Below are 19,975 nucleotides of genomic sequence, written 5' to 3'. Positions count from 1 at the left end.
GCTGTGCTTGCTATACCAACAGGGGTGACCCCAGTTGGATGGAGAGGTGAGACTAAATGAAAGTCATCCCTGGATCTTAGGGGAGCCAAGTCTGGAATACCAAACCTCTCTTCAAAATGAGATTTACTGCCAGCAGAGGCTCCTTTGCATAAATGTTTGTTTTTAGTATTATGTTCATCAGCACAGTGTAAACAGATTGCAACTCATGCAGTTTAAAATCCAGGGCTATTTTTTTTCTTCCTTCACTTTTCACACGAGGCTCGAAGCTTTCAGGTGTGTGTGTGTGGTTAGTATCTCAGCTATTAGTCGTGCATTGAAAAAAATTGTAAATTTTTTTTAAGCAGCTAAAATCATAGGAGTATTGTTTCACAGTAAAATACTCCACTGACTCACTAAGCATTCTGACAATTCTTGCCCATGGAGGTAATTTATACAGAAACAGCCTCTTTTTATCGTGGGATTGGGACAAGCTAAGAGGATAATTTCCTTATCAAACACATTCGGAGTCATTTGAAATAGAAAGTTTTGTACTTAAGTTAACTGTTCCTCAGAGTGAAGCTGGTAATTGAAGAGTTACTAGTGCCCTGCGGGTGTTCTGAGATGTTGAAGTCGGTATGAGCCCAACCGGCAGCTCCATGACGTGAATTCAATGAACACACCTTTTTTTTTTTTCTTCTCGCAGACATATTACAAGGCTTACACAACTTTATCACAACTAATATTACACAGAGCAGTGTACCTGCACATATAAATGAAATGCAGGTGCATGTATTTTAATATTGAGAAAGTCGTGTTTTGTTTCATCGTCTGTTTGTCCAGCTGATGCTCAAAGCGACCGTGTAAAGTTACCCACTTCTCTTGGCGCTAGCTGTTTTATCTGCAGGGTCTAGACACAGCAGGCTTGCTACGTACGCATAAGCGTCATAAAGCTTTAAAGAGCTGACACCACGCGGACCATTTTTGCCAGCTGCCTTATTGGAATGAACTTGAGATGAATGTATTGATCTCGTTTCTGGATGGCAATGACACAACCTGGCTTCGGTTTAGAGGTGACTCCATCCAGACCCTCTTGTGTTATGCAGGTGACGTAGACAAGTCGCAGAGGATTTGACTGGTGTCAAGGAGCTATTTAAAATTAGAGTATGGTGGTGAGGGAGGAGGGGTGTACAATTGATTTTGTTTATATTTGATGTGATTAAACACAGTGCGGGCCATTTGCGGTTCCTCGAATCACAATCATGGCTTTCACTGGAGGGTAGTTCCAGCCAGATGCAGCACAGGTTAGAAAAATGTCCTCAAGGTAATATATGCCATTTGGCGATTGCCTTTAACCAAAGTGTGTTATCATGATTGAAAACATTTTATTAATGAAAATAATGAATGGCGCAGTGAGATGACGATAAAGGACAGCACCAGTGAGCGTGGACATTATAATTGAGAAGTTTGTGAAGACATATTTTCTTTGAAATGATGAAAATAGAGAAAAACTGCAGTTTGTGTAATAAACAAAGTGCAATTAAATAGTGGGATGAAGACTGCTTGGGTTATAAAAGTATCAACTCGTCATCTAAATATAATTATAAAGCATGCTCAAACACTGTAAATGCTGCAGGTCCTTAAATAAAGTGCAAATAGACAAAAAGGAGAAGCTATGGACACAGAGGATACAAAATATATATATAAGAGCTGAAAAATATTCAAAATTTCACATGGCTTTTAAGGCATATTCTGCCTGTTGCTTGCTACCTGTGATATCAAATCAAACCACCGCTAAACTTAATGATCTGGCGTCAACAGACTGCGTGGACATTTCACATAATAAAGCGATGTGACAGCAAAAACATGCTAGAGATCCCCGCATACATTTCCCTCCTACATTGTGTGAGTCCAGCTCTCTCAATCAAGATATCCGAGTCCTGCTACGAGTCCCTGATTAACACCACTGCTTGTGTAGTTTTGTCTTAACTGTCCTCAGTTAAATGAGAAATTAAGAGGCAAGAGATAGAGGCTAATAGCATTTATTAACCCAGCGTGAACGGGCAGCAGGGTGGCAGCGGTCCTCCACCAGCCCTGTCTAGTCCTGGTGGCTCAGTCAACGTGGCCCAAAGAGGGAAGTGGAACATAATAAAACCCAACAAATGCACCCAGCTGATTAACGCAGCCCTGTGGCTATAGTAATTATCCCTCTCCACACTCCTCCAGCATACGAGCCAAACAAGTGCGTGGCAGCAAAAGACAAATGTGCAAATTATGGATCTGTGGGATTCAGATAGATTCTATAGTGAGCTTTATATAAGTACTTGAATAACAACATATTTTTGTTGTTGTGGTTGAATGAGAAGCTGAAAAGCCTTAAAACATCTATTTAAAGACTTCCATCTTTAACATATCCTGCCTTAGTTTGCATTATCTGGTTTTCTGGCAAAGGAAAATAAAATTAGTACTTTCAGTGAAAAAGGACCTCCAGAAAAGTGCAATGTAAAAACAGCATCAGACTCTTTTTGTGTTTCAGACAAATAGTTTTTTTTCTATTGTATTTATTTTCTACTAATTTCCTGAATAGCAATGAGAAAATAAACATGCACCCAATATAATTATAATATTTGTACATAGTGTTTTATATGATGGCCCTTCACAAAATAAGAAAGATTATAAATATTAGTGTTAAGATTTTTTTTCCCCCTTATAATTCTTCTCCTGAGCTGAGTAAAATAGATTTGAATTAAAGCAGTTTGTTCAGTCATCATTTACATTTTTTACATATTATATAAAAGAAAGGTGCCATTGCTACCATTTAAATATAAACTAAAAGTTAATTATGCAACAAACACACTAATGTACAAATATACTAATGAAGTTCTCAGTTTTTCAGTCATAGCTTTTCATTTTTTCTTGTCTTTAATTTGATTAAAGCAGCTATTGATTGAAGGTCATGTGACAAGTTCTTTAATGTGTGGCAGCTCTTTCAGTGGTGTTCAGTGACTGATGTGAAATATGGGTCAAATAAATCTTTACGGCCATCAGGTCCATTGCAAACTGTAATGCTTCTTAGTAATTCAAACACTTTCACTGTGGCAGCTCACTGATACATCAAACTGAAATAAGGAAGCTGCTTCACTTTCTGTTAGTAATTCCTTTTTGAATAATGTGTAATTTTGTTTGTGGCTTTGTTGATTAAACACTTTGTTTAAACTGTGTGTACAGATACATACATTAAGTTTTTTGTCGTTCAAAGTTGACATGCAACAAATATCATTGTTGAGTTTTCTGCTCTACTTTACTTCACTGAGCTGCTCGCTGAGCCACCGAGCCACACATGATACACTGTCTCTATTCAGAGGTCAGAAGGTCAGACATAAAAAGCCAGTTTGCTCATGAATCAGGAATTTAATTACATACACCCAGAGTGACAGGGAGATTGTGTCTCTCAACCCGGCACAATATGTAATTACTATTTATTGACAGATAACGATTGGTTCTTTTTCACTTCTCTGGAACAAGCTGCAGATTGCAACGTTAAATCTCAGTGTTTCTGATCTCCTGTTGGAAATGTTTCGGTCAATTACAATTCAGGTTTTATGTGAATGCGTATGTGCGCACTCAATTGTGTGTGCGTGTAGCTGCACAGTATAAACCTATATTTCACTTGAAACTTACTCCAAAAACAAAGCTAATTCCCTTTTCCATTTATCTATCCTCTGCTAAATTAAGGCCACAATCCAGCATTCAGAGGCACTGGAGATGGGGAATACATCACTGAGAATAGAAGGAACAGCAAATGAGAACAAAACTATTATAAAACACACACTGCTGTCTGAAAATGCACAGTAGTTAGATCCCAGACTGGCTGTGATCTGCTTAAAGAGACACTCTTGGTTACAGAGCTGGAAATCTGTTTTGCTTAAATACAGACTTAATGATTGGATTACTGTTTCTTCGTTTGGCGATAGCGTGATAGTGGGATTACAGACTGTGCGCTCAATAGATTTCCTGTCAGATGCCATGAAGCCCGGTGTTCCCTCACTGTGTAAGCTGGCTGGCTGAGAAGGAGAGAGGCAGATGAGCCCTGGACTTATACTGTGGCCCACCTCAGAAAACAGGCAACACAAAAACAGCAGTGTAGATTAAAATGAAATGCAATGATTTTTTTCAAATGTACTGTTAAACAACATTACCCTATTTATATGATACAGGACATAGAGTAAAGGGTGATGTTTTTTTACCAGTGTACTGCTGCACAAAGTTTCATTACAAATTTCAAATGAAAAACAGCAAAAACAAACATTTCCACATTTGTTTTTTCTTTAATTAATTTCTGCTCCAATATCGAACCCTGATGAGAAATCATACATGGCATATGAGCATTTAGTCTCTCTCCTTTTCCCTTTTCTCTCTGCCTCATTAAAAACATAAACATATCTCTTCTATTGATTATGTCTGGATGTCTTAATCAGATCAGCGTAAAATCCCAGTTTTCCTCTGCAAGAAAATACATTAAATGCCAAAATATTGATCAAAAATTTAATTGAGAATGCACAGCTTCTTTATTGGAGCAATCAGGCCTTTGCTCCTGTGACTTTGATATGGACTGACATGAAAAGAAAACGTTCAAATTTATAATTCCTGTTATTTAAAAGACGGTTGGGAAACAGAGTCTGTCCCGAGGCTTCTGGCGACACGGCAACGCTGTGATCAATAAGAGTGTGTGATGGGTTTTGTATCGATCAGGAAAATGTGGGTTGATGAAGTGGGTTGGGGAGGCATTGGGGAGGGAGGGGGCAGCTGGGGTTTGCTTCTTCTCTGATGGCTGCCACATTACACCGACGTGGTAAAGATACACTCAAACTTCTCTGTCATTGACGCGTCTGTCATCATCATTATTATCATTCCTGTCGAGGTCATCAACACTCTCAGGTTTTTTTTACATTCTGCCTCTGTCTGGAATGTTAGATCTCCTCTCCTCTTAACAGTTTGATTGGTGAAATGCTGTGGGAAGCAGCTGGCATTACTTTAAAGGAGGGCAGGCTGTGGAAAGCCAGATCCACGGTGGAGAGGATAAAAGAGTAAAGAGAACAGTTTAGCTCTGTAAGCTGGCACTGAGCCCTTTAAAGCACAGTAAACAGACCTGTTTAAATAACCCTCCGTCAATGTGCTGCTACTTCTGTTGCTTGTCAATTACTACTGTACTGCAGCTGTAAACACCAACTGTGACCCCACTGAAACTGCTATCTCTATCTCTCTGTCTAAAAAGGAGGACGGTGGGTGGGGGTGGAGTGGAGGAGGGGAAGGGGGGTGGGTTCTGTGTTTTGCAGCGCTCCCTTGTGAATGACTGGACACCGACTGGTCGTCCATTAGCCCGTCCCATCCACCGTAATCTTTCAGTTGCATTGGCTGCTGCCAGGACAGCCCTTCCCAGGCTGACCAATGGCAGCTGCTCCATATGCAGCAAGCCACGCCCTCCTGCTCTTAAAGAGCCCCCCACATCTTCAATGGAGACTCAATCCCCTCACTGACTTACTCAGCCTGAGTGTGCTCTCACCACTGCTGCTCTCCATCCATCTGTCTCTATCTTTGATTCTCTCTGTCCTTATCTGTCACTCCCCTGATCTTTTTTTTTTTACCTCTCTTGACGCTTGTTTCCTCCCTTCATCTCTACCTCAAGGTTCTATTTGTTCTTTCTATATCACCACTAAATCCACTCTTTTGTCTCTATTTCCTACGTACTCCTGAGAGTGCAGCACCTGTGCAGACTGGAGTTTGCTGGGCCGAGGCTGAAGCTTTTTATTTTTTGTGAGTGGGGGTGTGTGTGTGTGTGTGTGTTGAAGAGGGGAGGGAGGGGAGACAACACCCAGGAACACCTGACCAACATTTCATCAAGATATGTGGAGACTTAGGAACTGATCTCCTCCTCCAGGCTCTCTCCATCTGTTTATCTTTTTTTATTGCAACACCTGGAATGCTTAACGTGGACTGATGGATGTTTCCGAACTGTGTATCCCTGACCCCCTCTGCTACCACAACCAGTAGGTGCATGTCTTTCCCCATCTTTTCTCCATCAGAGTTTATTTTTCATCTCCACTGTTGTTTCTATTTTAGATTCTTCATGATTTAATTTGCTTATTTGCCTTTATTTTTATTTAAGAGAGAAAGCAAGAAGTATAAATCATTTGTAAATATTTTTTTCAAGCATAAAGAACACAACTTAAAGAACTAAGAAGTTCCTCAGACTATCTCAGCTCCACGTCTGCATGTACGGGACAGCAGAGCTCAGTAGTGTTAGTGAGGCTGCAGTAGCGTAGCCCGCGGGGAGTCCAGGTCGGACTGTTGCCCTACAGCTGTCTTGCTCTGCATCAGGATCCAGGGTTTAACCTCAGCCACAGGGAAGAGACAGAGGCAGATTAATGCAGACGACTATCCTCTGGCAGCAGCCGGCATCCGGCGGTGTCCTAGGGAAAGAAAACTGTGACTGTAGTGTCACCCAATGTGTGTGTGTGTGTGTGTGTGTGTGTGTGTGTGTGTGTGTGTGTGTGTGTGTGTGTGTGTGTGTGTGTGTGTGTGTGTGTGTGTGTGTGTGTGTGAGAGAGAGAGTGTGTGTTTATCTGAGACAGATAAAAAAGATTATATTTGAGGGGACAGATGCCTGCCTGCATTTTGGTTAAAGCTTTGGTCTCGTTCATGTGGTGTGTGATTTTGCGCTTTACTTAATTTTGGTGCTTATGATTAAATCATGCTGAAATTATATTGAGAGGGAGGAATATGATAATCCCCAAGTGGCATTATGTGTAAAGAAAATACAGTTAAATCTCTTTAAATAGGATTATATTGCTTCACAGTTCCCATACGCATATTGTCATTATGCATTTATTTCATAATTTAGTTTATAAGTAAAGAAATTTAACAGCTTGTTTTACAGTAACTAAAAGAAAAGAAAATCTCAAATTGAGCACTAGTTTGTAATATTTCATTGCTACACTGCTAGAAAAGAAGATATTTCCTTTTAAGCAAATAAAACGGCCAGACCATTCACTGAGATCCTCTTCATGTTAAGCTGTTGATGGGATTGGAAAGGTTTAACCTGCTTAGTACTTTTTACAGAACTGTGATTAGATATATTTCAAACTTCATTTGACTTTCTACAAATAAGAGAAAATAACCTCTGTAATGTTCAATAACTGTATTTTAATTTTGCACAGTTTATTACGGGTGTCTGAGCTGCCACTTCTGATAAATTCAAGTGTACAAAGCTCATAAAAGTGAATCAACATCAGCCTCGTGCTGCCTTGTGCTGTCTTTTGTATCGACTTGAAAATTGCTACAACTTTCTACAAACAACAGGAACTGTTTTTATTACAGAGAAGTCACAATTATTTTATATAATTAAGTATAAGTGATTTTGTAGCATTCTCATATTACCATTTTATGTTGGTATTTATTACTGGCATACAAGATTGCATTGAAGTAACAAATCGAGAAATTCACTATTCAAACTATTTCAACAGTGTAGTAAAATGTTTGGTACATATCATCCACATTAAATAAAGTACTGCAATCAATTGAGTGACACTTATTTCTGAAATCACAGAAATAGTTTCAGAAGTGTTTAGTTTGTGTTAGTGTGTATTTAGTGAATTTGTCAGTTGTTTTGATACCTCACATAAAATATCTGGATTCATTTATTTTTAATGTTTAAATAGATCTGTCCCCTGTATTGCATTTTAAGGCTTTGACATTCAATATTACAACTCCTGTGCAGATTGCAGTGCAGTTTAAAAAAGGCCAGTACCCAGGGCTCTTCTTTTTTGCATAATCATCATTTTCCAGAATCTGTAAAACAGCATTTAATACACTCCTAATGAATTAACAGACAGCTTCTTTTTTTATTATTAGATCTTAAAAACATTTTAAAATGAATTTAAATGATAACTAAAATATAAAAGGTAAAATCTTAGTGTGTACATTGTGTGTTTGCTGATGGGTTTGTTAGTATACATCTGCATGTAAACCCTGTATATATAGATGCATACAAAAACATGCGTGTGCGAGTCAGCAGCTGGTTACATCTGTGTATGCTTATGTCTGTGTATGCAGTGTGTGACTGTGTAAATGTAAATGTTTTGAAGCTCTCAGATAGTCTTCTCTATTTACTGCAGGACGGTTAGGTCAGATTTGATTGGGCAGCATTTTTTATGACACAATAACACGGGCGTTACACAAAAACCCCACAAAGTAAAGTGCAAATGCAGATGTTTTACAAACTCACCACCCAATAATAGAGTTATTCCTGAGATTAATGCAGCGGCACGGGTTTCCCCGCGGGTTTGCATGGGTTTCCGCCGGGTGCTCTGGTTTCCTCCCACCACCAAAGACATATATGTTAGGGTTAATACTCCTGTCAGTAACCCTGACCAAGGCACTGGCAAAAGAACTGGGGTTGGTCCCCAGGCTCTGCAGTGCGGCTTCCCACTGCTCCCAGTGTGTGTGTGTGTGTGTCTGTGTGTGTGTGTGTGTGTGTGTGTGTGTGTGTGTGTGTGTGTGTGTGTGTGTGTGTGTGTGTGTGTGTGTGTCTGTGTGTGTGTGTGTGTGTGTGTGTGTGTGTGTGTGTGTGTGTGTGTGTGTGTGTGTGTGTGTGTGTGTGTAGATGGGTCAAATACAGAGGATCAATTTCCTCATGGGGATCAATAAAATACTTACTGAATATATGTTGTTTAAGGAGCAGTAAACTACGATAAAAGTTACTGATAAAACAGCATGACTATAAACTTTAGGAAACTCTCACTCTTTATAACAAAAGTATATTTTAATTCAGGTTATAATATGTGATATACAGTAAATAATCTCCACACTGTCATACACTTTACCATCTGGAAGTAAATGTAGTTGTTCATGTGCTTACACACCGTAAATCCCTGCTTTTAGTGTCACATAAAGCTGTGCATAGTTACGTTTGGCTTTGGTGAATGCTATTAACCCTATGAGGACTTTTGACCCAATGACCAGCCCTGTTGCCACAGGTGAGAGGTCTGTGGCTTATAATGTTGACTTCTCACGGAACGACTCTGCTGAAGACATGCTGCGAGACACACACACTAAAATGAGCTAATCAGGCACCTCACATTATTGTCAGAAATAATTATCACATTCCGTATGCACATATATTATCTATGTAGACAGTTTGTCCTCTTTTGACCCTTTTCATGGATAACATAAATGACTCACAGTTATAAATCCAGTAGAGAGACAATTATTGCCACAGTGTTTCCTCGTAGTAAAAAAATATATAGTTCAATTTAAAAATGTTATTGTATATACTTGTTAATACTATAACATGCTAAGCTCTTTAAATGTCCAGAACTTATGATTTAACCTTAATAAAATATCCACATGAGGAATGTTTTTGCATTTTGTGAACAAAATTTTAATTTAAAAATTTGAATTGGTGTGTAGTCCGCCACCCTCAGATAACCTCCACTGTTTTCAGTTTGACACTATTTGAAAATCCTGAGGAGAGAAACATTTCAGAGGTTTTTTAAAAAGTTTTCAATGACGAACACTCCTTTTCTTAGACACCTTTTACACCTTCATTATGAAAAATAGATACAAGCTTTTCCTGTTCTTTAAAATATTTGACAAGTAATTGTTTGCTAATTTTAAAATGATCAACTTTAGTATGTCTCTGATAAACAATGACTGTTTCGCAAACAGCATCTGTATTCTGCTGACTTTTCTAACAGTTTAAATGCTGTTTATGTTCAGTTTGCTCCAATAAATCAGACCAATTTTTCTGTTGTTCCACCTGCTGTTCCCATAGGTGCCCTTCAAAGGCTAACAAAGAGGTATGCATAAACGCAAGTGGTCAAATGTATGCACGCACGCGCACACACACACACATACATACACAAACTAACACAGTCATACATACATACACACATGTGAGCTCACATACGGATGAGACCAAAGAATCACACACTGACCTGGCATCTAATTTTAGCGGCGCCATATCATGGAAACACCTGACTGTGTCTGTTAAGAGAAACACAAAATCGTATCATGCACTGCATTTATTACACGACTTATACACATGGTCCTGCTGCGTTTATAACACATTTGAGAAATGTTTGCATTGCTCACCACAGATAACACACATATAAACAATAACATTATCTAATAAACATAAAAATGCCATAATCTAATTACTTGTCTTGTGAGACATGACTACAGAAAACAACTTTACATTTCTTGAATAAAGTGTTTAAAAATGCTCAGTTTGGATTTAATATAAAAAATATTATGATTAAATTTTTTTTAACTTTGTATAATGTATTCATCACCTGCTTTAGTGGAACATTAAACTTTAAATAACAACGGAGAAATTGTGCAACATCATTAAAAAATCCAGTAAATTACAGCAAATGATTTAAACGCTTGGCATTAAGTTGCTTGTTGCTATGGGGCAGTACAGGCGGAGGAATCAGGCATTATAAAATGTAACTGGAGGCCTCCTCAAGCTGAAATGTATCTTACTGACATGCAGTATATTGTTATGTGCCAAAGTTGAGATTTGACATGGAAGCTGCCCAAGTGTGTCTGCCTCATACAGTATTTTGAAACAGAGATTTATGAGCTGATATTTGATATCTGTATAGGATTTGCCGCTGTTCCTGATAAATTTTGGTCTTATCGCTACTTCCTCATGTTCTTCAAAAACATTTCTGTGCACGTCAGTAATTCCTAAACTGAATTTAAACGTTTCTGAAAGGTTTTATTACTCAAGTCCTGGTAATATTAATGGACTGGAAGTTTTCTGCTCCCAGCACACCTTTCTCCACTGCAAGGAAATAGCGATCCCTGCACTTTAAGTAACAGTCACTGCCAATTTGTGTTTGAAAATGGATGAAAATTATTAAAAAATCCCACCCTAGTGTGATGTATCCCATCTTGAAAAGTAAAATCGACTGGAAATGGGAAGCCAACAGAGCCGAAGTGTCCACTGATGGATGGAGGGAGCAGGTGGTGCGACAGCGGTGCGATGTGTTCACATAGTGGGGGAAAAATGCTGCGTCCTTCCAACTTTTTATTTAATTGTCAGCAATGAGCTTTCATGATGATGTTGAGGGAAAAATGACCAGAGACTAAAGCAATTCGAAAACATTCAAGCTTGCCGCTGTATTTTCTCGTGACACTGTTTTCCAAGTGTTCAGTGACATGTTTATTAATGGCGATGGCTGCTGCATATGAGGGTGCAGCCCAGCTGTATTGGGGAGTGGTGCCGTGTGACAGCATCAAAGGAGAAATAACTTCATTACATTTCATGACCCCCTCTTGATATAGATATATCCTTTAGGCAGCCTGTCAAGGACTCTGAATTCATCAGGATGTAGATGGCCGCTTTTTTTTCCTCCTTTTTATTTCTCTTCCAGCCACTTCTCAATGAAAACATGAATGTGGCTCTCCTGGGCTCAGACTAAATGCAAGCTTGTGAGAGGACTTCTTAGAATGAGTTTGTTTTATTGATCAAATGAAATTAACACACACACACACAAGAAGCAGCGTGTCTAATCATGGAGTGTGGGTCAGCCAGCATGTTTAATTTAATGGGCCTCATCGTAGCTTCACGAGGTCTCACACTGTGAACTTAATTCCTCTTCACCACGTTAATTTGCATTGTGTCAATTGACCGAAGCGCTCTCTGTATCAGCTTGAGTCTCACTTGAAATTCAGCCCATGCTCTAATACCATTAGGCAAATGCAAAGTTGTGTCATTTACACATTTGTAAAAAAATAAATAAATAAAAAAAAAGAGGGAGAGAGAGAGAGAGAGAGAGAGAGAAAAGCCAATTTGTGCCAGACAAGACTCGCTTGTGATTATCAGTGGATGTTATTACTGTGGAGAAGCAGACGTTTGAAGGTTATGTTTCTGGGCAGTAATTGAAATGCAAAATAACATTAGGATCGATGGCCATCTCTGTTTATTTATGAAATCAATATCGTAACTGTCCCTCATGAGTCCCCCTCTGATTCCCAATGACGGCTTAAGTCTGTTCGTTTATTCTTTCTCCCCCATATAACCTCCTTCTTCTGTCTCTTTTTAAAAGGCAGTTAGGGGTGTGTTTGACTTTGCAGGGAGAGCAATTTCCTGGAGGTGGTGGACGTGTATGTAGATGGGGGTTGATACTCCAGGTAAGGAGTCTTCATCCATGTGGGAAATCTATGCAATCTCTCCTCGTGGCAGTGACATTGAAGAGGCCATATGCTGAAAGGTGTGTGTGTGTGTGTGTGTGTGTGTGTGTGTGTGTGTGTGTGTGTGTGTGTGTGTGTGTGTGTGTGTGTGTGTGTGTGTGTGTGTGTGTGTGTGTGTGTGTGTGTGTGTGTGTGTGTGTGTGTGTGTGTGTGTGTGTGTGTGTTTGTGTGTGTGAGTGTGTGTGTGAAGCAGAAACAAAGTGTATCTGCTGTGCAGTACTTGAACTTATTGTCTTGACCAGCATTTAAGTAAAGATTTAGTTTGAAATAAAACTAAATTTTCAGCTGGGATTTACTTGGATTCAGTCTCCACCTCAAGGGCAGATATCTGTGGTAACTATTCTAAACATAAGATCCACTTACTCAGCAATTACCAGAGCTTTTGACCAATATCCCAAGACTACAATAGGAATTTGCTCTGGAAGCTTTGTGCTACTTAAAAGACGGCTTCACTGATTTTTAAGTTGATTCCTATGATTCTAATGTGGACAATGAACATATATATGCATGACAGTAAACTTTTTTGTCTTCTCTTTCATATAATATCCCTCTTCATTCAGCTGCAAAAGTCTGCTAGATGGCGCATTTTGTGTCACCTGATGGACTTTGGAGGTCTGCATTAGCCTACAAACTACGTACAAATGTAGCTCTCCCATAATACTCCATGTTATGTCAGCGATAGGGAAAAGCAGACACTAAAATATCATACTGTTAAATACTTTAAAATATCAGTATAGTTGAAAGAAAAGTAGTTTTACAATACGCAGCCGGATATCGATTTGTGATGAAACTGAAAACTGTTACCTGTAACTTACTTTTTGCACACCAGAACAATATATCCAGACTGATTTGGAAAATGTATTTAAATGAAAAAACACCATAGTAAATCGATATAATACTGCTCTGCTAATCAGCCACTCCGCTGCAAAAGCCACCTGACTTCCGTAAACACACATCAGTAATGGACGGGACTGTGCACAATGCCTTCTAGTGTATGTAGGATTGTGGGAGGTTTTCTCTTGTCATAGGACACCAATTTCAAAAATAATTGCACATTTTTACAACATTACCTAGTGTCAAGAAAAACATCTGATTTACAGCGATGAAATCTTTCTTTAAGTAAGTGCTACTTACTTAGCCACTTTAAATATTTATCACAGAAAATTTAGAAAGTAATTCACATATAAAGCACAAAATATGAACGTGAGCTTTAACTCAATTGTAGTGTATACAATTAGTTGATTGACAGAAAATTGATTGGTAACAATTTTGATCATCTATTTATCATTTAAGTATTTTTTAAAAATCTGTAAAATTCTGAATATTTGCATCTGAATATTTGGTGGTTTTCTTATTCTTATATGATATGTTTAACATATCCTCACATACACAGCTAACGGTATCTTACTAATCAAGAAAAAAAAGGCAAATTAATCTATAATGAAAATAATAATTTGTTTCAGCATGCATATGTACTTGAAAATATATAAAAGTATAACAAAATACGTAATATAATAACAAACCAGGTACAAAGAAACAGCCTGCCACAAATAGAATCATAACAAAATACAAATTAAACCAGGAATAACATTTAAAAATGTCCTCAATCTGAAATAATCAGGTAGTATAAGTAAGTCTAAGTATTTGTTAAATGAAATGATTAAATAAGGGTAAATGAGCCACATTTTAAGGACAAAGATGGTAAATGTATGTTCACTCTTTGTCTTATGTAGAGCTTATGAGCAGATCTTAAGGAGTTATATGGACCCAACAATTCAGAACTTGATGGGTATTAACTAGAATTATATATATTAATTTTAACTCATGGAAGTAAATGTGGGGCCAGGTGTGTTTGTGCTTAACTGAAACTGCAGTGTTATACATGCACAGCTTGCAGATTTTAATGTAAACTATGTGCCTTATAAACACATTTTGAGTAATGTCTCCTCTCTAAAAACCGACTGCATTATTAGCAGCAGTTTATGAATCATGCATTTAAATTTTTAGAGCACACACACACATTTTGATGACCTTCATTTGTTCCAACGATATTTCACGCGCATGTTGTTGTTACTACTTAACACTTGGGCGACACACGCTACCCCATTTTCCCGCCCGCCATGACCATTCATTTCCCAGACACCTCCGCTGCAGACTAACATTGTAATCTATGTGTCAGGCAGGAAGGGGCACTCAGTTTAAAGCTGATAGAGTTTGCCCCAAACAAGGACAGCCTATCATAGAAAGATTAATGAACTAATTTCATGCATGGCTCCTTGCCTCTGTCCTTCTGCGCTTCCATGTTCAACTGTGTGTTCAGCACTGTGATTTACGCTATGTTCCTTGCTACAAGCTTAACCCCGAGCTCAACAATAATATTTCCCCTCAGTGGGAAAATACATAGTAAAATACGAAGAACTGGATTTTTAACTCTTCAATTGTTCATGCTTAAGGATAGCATGAGGTCATTGTGGAGTTTGCTTTGAATATACATTTTGGCATTTTCTGACTGCTGGTAAAAAATTACTGTGCTGAAATTCAGAGGCTGGAAAACATATTTCATGGTTTAGAGAAGAGGTGGATGGATTCAGGATTTATGTAGGGAAGCAGGGGATCTACAACACTGCCAGCACGAGGAGGAATGCCAAAATACACACACACACAACATTTGAGATTTTAAGCTGCTCTGGTGGGACATTTTCGCACCCATCATACTTTGGCTCAAAAAAACAAAAAAAAGCAGTGGTCACTTATCTGACCATGTGGTATTTCGATCTTGGTCATATTGACCATTCTGGACAGCTCTCCAGTTTTTACATGGAGCAGTGTCTAGACAATTTCTTTCAGAAACCCGTGTGTCTGTTGCTATCAGGTGTCCATTGTGGGACCGTCTGGGCCTCTAAGAACAGCAGAACACAAAAGGCAGGTGACCTTCACGTTTGTCGGATGAGTATGGCTTGTCTGCTCGGTTTGTACCATTTTTCTGCGCGGCAGAGCAAACACTGCCTCATTAGATATTAGGTGCAATGCGTTTGTGTGTGTGTGTGTGTGTGTGTGTGTGTGTGTGTGTGTGTGTGTGTGTGTGTGTGTGTGTGTGTGTGTGTGTGTGTTGCCAAGGGAGCGGGACGGTTTGAGGAGAGTCAGGCTGCGCTTAGAAAACTCCATGTCTCTTTATTATAAAAGGGGGAACCAAATTATGAAACTATGAAGTTATTTCTGTCTGTGCGAATTGGTGGTTTGTGCCATTATTTCATTTCGACAGATTTGAAAGGACCCATTAGAAATTTCCATTAAACCTAACAAAAAACATCTCCCCAGCGTTACTGTGTGCTAAGTGTGGAATGAACTACTTTTTACATATGCCACAATGTACTATTCCATAGGGAATCCCCCTATCTGGCTGCAATGATGTATTAACTGTTACCACGCCGCTCTCTCCAATTCCCTGAAATGGAAGAAAATATACCTTCCAATTGACTATAGGTGCATCCTTTGCTAACAAGAAAAAATTAACTTGAGTCCTATGAATCTTTTATTAACCGCAATAGCCTCAGAATGAAGACTAACATAATGTTGTATCGCTCCATCTCAAACTATGTTAACAGTCCTGACTGATTAAAAATGCATAAGGAATGTCTGGGACCCGTAAGAGGAGGGCTTATTTTTTCATGCCTCATCTGGAACAGGAAGGAAGCAGAGGATCAATAGATCTGATCTGGACCCAGGGGTAGAGGCTATCTCCTCCTCCACCCTCCCTCCACCTGCTACCCGTTAGCAGTTAAAAGAGAGGTTTCATGTTGTCAGGGCCTGATGACTTCATGGCTTTATATAAGCACTTATGCAAAGCAGCAACAAAGGGGAAAGTGCATTCCTAACCACAACACCAAATTTGAAAAATCGCTCTCGGCAGCAAAAGGCAAAAAAAAAAACAAAAAAAAAAGTTTAGAGGAATCTGGCCAGCATTAACTCGCTGTTAGTTTCAGACATTCTTAACATGGTTTTCCACCGCTCTCATCCAATATTTACAACTCACCAGCAAGTCCTGTTGCACCGAAGTTGTGTAAGATCAGCCTCAACTGTGACAGACAGTGCCAGCAGTTCTAACACCGACCCAGGCCTAATTTCATGCTTTGTTTCAGCGAATATTATTGAAGCTACTGCAAGTATGACAACATACAAAAGCTTTGCTGCCTTGAAGAGAAATAATTGTCCAACAGTAGTAGGAGATGTGGTTGTTATTTACATACGTCATGAATATACAAGACTCCAAAAATGCCAAATGAATATTTTTCATGAAAAGAAAATAACTTTTCACATTTAATATTGCATTAAAAATATAGAATTTTGTATTTCCTCCAAGATCTAATAAAATAAGCTGTGAAAAGGGTTCCCTTTGTAAAACACAACTCAAGGTTTTAGCAGTATCTGCATTTTTATTTTTTAAAATGTGTAGTAATTTTTTTGTAACTTATAATTGCTTTTTATCTTAGTAATATTTTTCTTTAACTCAGCCTGTTCCCAAACTTTATTAACTGTAATTTACGATTCAGGAACTTAATCCCAGGTCGCTCCCTCTTCCTCAGCCTTCAAAACCTCTCACTTAAGTCCACCGTAACCCAGCACCGTCCATTGGCAAACTAACCGGGACTATTGATTGGGTCATGTATTACCCCTGATCTTCCATATGCTGAGTGTAACACCTCTCTCTGTCCATTAACAGCCTTCTGAAGTTTCATTCATTCATTTACTTCTGGCAGCCAACCAATTGTGGGCATTGTTTGCAAGATGTATGGGGCATCTGTTGACATGGTCGTTAGTTACCATTTTGCCTGAGAGAAATAAGCTGCTGTAGTATATCACTTCGCATTCTAACACATTAATGGTTGTGTCTGTAACACAATCTATCAAACTCAGATGAACCGGTTACATGCAGGAGCAGAGCGCTCCATCACAGCTGATGAATGTCTCATAGGATGATCGGGCGATGATGGAGGAAAGCAATGCTCAGTACATCTTGTCAGACTTGTTAGTGGTGATAATTTCATTGATACTGCCATTTTCTGATGTATACTTCTTTTTATGTGAAGTTCTTTATGTCTCTGTTCTTTTATACAAGCATAACTTATTTGTGAGATAAACAGACACCATTTATATATCGCAGATGTTGTTTGAAAGCCCAGTTCATCCAGTTTTGCTTTGTTTTTTTACTTAATGCTGCCACATTGATTAAAATATTATATTTTGTCATACTATGTATCACTTTTAATTTGCACAATGACTCTTTTACTGTCAGTTTTTCGCTAGTTTTCTGTATTTACTGTGAATTCAGTACCAAAACTGACTGTAGCTCTGGTCTTGTGTCTGTTTATCCAGGTTGTTAACCAGAATGCCCTCTGAAGACCGACACCTATCCTCGAGCTGTGGTTCTTACGTCAAAACTGAACCCTCCAGTCCTTCTTCCTCGCTAGTAGACACCGGCAGTCACCACAGTCCCAGCGGTAACTCTGACGCCAGTGGCGGGTACATTAACGGCAGCAACGGACGCTCTCACGCTCTAGACTCCCCGCCAATGTTCAACCCAGGCATGCTCGGGGGTGGTGGCGCCTGCCTACGCCGCTACGAGGAGTGCTCCGGTGGCGTGGTAGATGACTCGCCAATCAAGTGCGAGTACATGCTCAATGCCATTCCCAAGAGGCTGTGCCTAGTGTGTGGTGACATTGCCTCAGGGTACCACTACGGCGTGGCCTCCTGTGAGGCCTGCAAAGCCTTTTTCAAAAGGACGATACAAGGTATTCCCCACCTCCTCTTTCAGCTTTCAGTGGCTCACCTGAGCTGATCTCCAGTGTCTTTATACTCTGTTAAAACTTTAAAAAAAAGTTTTGCTACCAAGGTGTTTGCAAAATAACTTTTTAATCCAGGTGTACTGTAACTTTTGCCACACGTGTTATTTTTCAGTGGTGATGATCATAAATACTATAAATCATCTTTATCATGACAGTTGTGATTACGAGATAAGTACATTGACCTGATGAGGAATCCATTGTGATTGTCATGTGTGGCACATGTACCTCAGTACTGGTGTCCAACCGTCTGCTCTTATGGGACTAAGATGACGTAGTGATTACGAATGTCTACAGCAGGCATTAGACTCAGACTGTAAATCTGCTCTGGGTTGTGGTTTTTGATGTGTTTGCATGTGAATCGTACATCTGGCATCAACTCTGCCATGTGCGGGAACTGTTCCAGAATAATCACTTGGACAGAGATAATATGCCACAAACTGAGATGCAGATTTTTTAAATTTTCATCTGCACCATTTATGAACATGGACTTAGAGAGCAGGTTAAAGAGGCTGCATGAAGGCAGATCTATTTACAATACGTTTTTAAAAAAAAGATTTTTGTCTAAACCCCTCTGAATGACCAAAGCCATACAAAACAGTTAAACATCAACAAAAACTCCACTTTGTCTTCAGAGTAAAGCTCATTTTGTTGCCCCGGACACTTTCTGTAATCACCTTTTGTATTTCATTATGGCACAACACACTTTACAGTCAGGTTTTATATCTTCCTGTTTCTGCTGTTTGACAGCACAAGTATCCAAAGAGACTTATTTGACAGCGATAGGGTTAGTCCTTGTTTCCTGTTAACCAAGTCTAAAGTTATTTCCTGGGGTGCTGCACAGAAAAACTATTGATACATTCTACAATAAAATATAAAATATGTGATTACACAACAACATTTGATTTGCTGTGTAGACATACAAAATAAGCAATCAACATAAATTTGACTTCATATTAATTTATGTTGATATTTCTGAAAGGCTGGCAAGAGGACCCACAAAACAACAACATACATTTAATCTCCCTGTCTGCATATTAAAGACTAGTGTTTCCAAATGTATTCACATGGGAGAGTAGTTTTGAAACATGTGGGAATTAAAATAATACAAATATTATTTTAGTTGGCAGGCCAAACGGACAGAAAAAGCTGCATTTTTAAATATAGCCACATCAGTGTGAACATGGCCCAAGACACCAGCCACTCACTGTCTTCTTTATTTTTATAGATTAATGATAACTGATCTGAAGACAATGTGTTTTAGGGGTTTTGTTCAACACGTAACATAAGAGCATCTTCAAGTGATTCTGAAAAAAATAAAATTAGACAGTTTTAGATAACTCACAGCTTTGTGTTGTTTTGATAGCTGAAACATTTCTGTCCTGTTAGGTTAATATGAGACATTTTAATTTCTACATTTTAGCCATATCTGGAATACCAGTATGTTATGATTGGTACTTTAAAGGCTGTACACACCTCAATCCAACCAGCTACACTGTCGGACTGTAAATAGTGCTCATATGTGACTTTGTGTTGTCTTGCACAGATCCCCCCTTCCTCTTCTTCCTCTCACTCTCCTTCGTTGGAGGACAGGCCCGAAATGAACCTAATCTGTCCGTCATTCGTCCTGAGCCGCGGGAGCTTCAGTCAATAACAATCAGTGTTGGGTGACTGTAATTAAGAACCAGGCATTTCATTGGGAGAAAGTCAAGAAAGGAGTGTGGGAGGTGTGGATTTGTACTTTGCCCCCGGGCCTTACAGCACACACCCAAGGGGGAGGAGATGAGGGGCCAATTAGAAGCTCAGGCACGTGTTGTCAGGGCAATAACAGAGGAAGGGGAGAGGAGAGAGTGAGAGACGCTAAGGAGTCCTCTAAATAAAAGGCAGAGGTACAAGGG

General features: G+C 39.1%; 1 protein-coding gene across 1 annotated transcript in view; it reads left to right on the top strand.

The window, feature by feature from the left end:
• The first annotated feature begins 5,973 nt into the window (after nt 1-5,973).
• The window catches only part of esrrgb (estrogen-related receptor gamma b), a 39,017-nt gene continuing 25,015 nt past the window's right edge, over nt 5,974-19,975 (top strand). Inside the window, exons 1-2 of the mRNA XM_062436986.1 lie at nt 5,974-6,023; nt 17,611-18,026. Coding sequence (XP_062292970.1) covers nt 5,974-6,023; nt 17,611-18,026 — 466 coding nt within the window. The remainder of the gene's footprint in view (nt 6,024-17,610; nt 18,027-19,975) is intronic.

Source organism: Scomber scombrus, chromosome 17 (assembly GCF_963691925.1).
Source record: "Scomber scombrus chromosome 17, fScoSco1.1, whole genome shotgun sequence".
NCBI lineage: Eukaryota > Metazoa > Chordata > Actinopteri > Scombriformes > Scombridae > Scomber > Scomber scombrus.
This window is presented reverse-complemented; position numbering and strand designations above follow the sequence as displayed.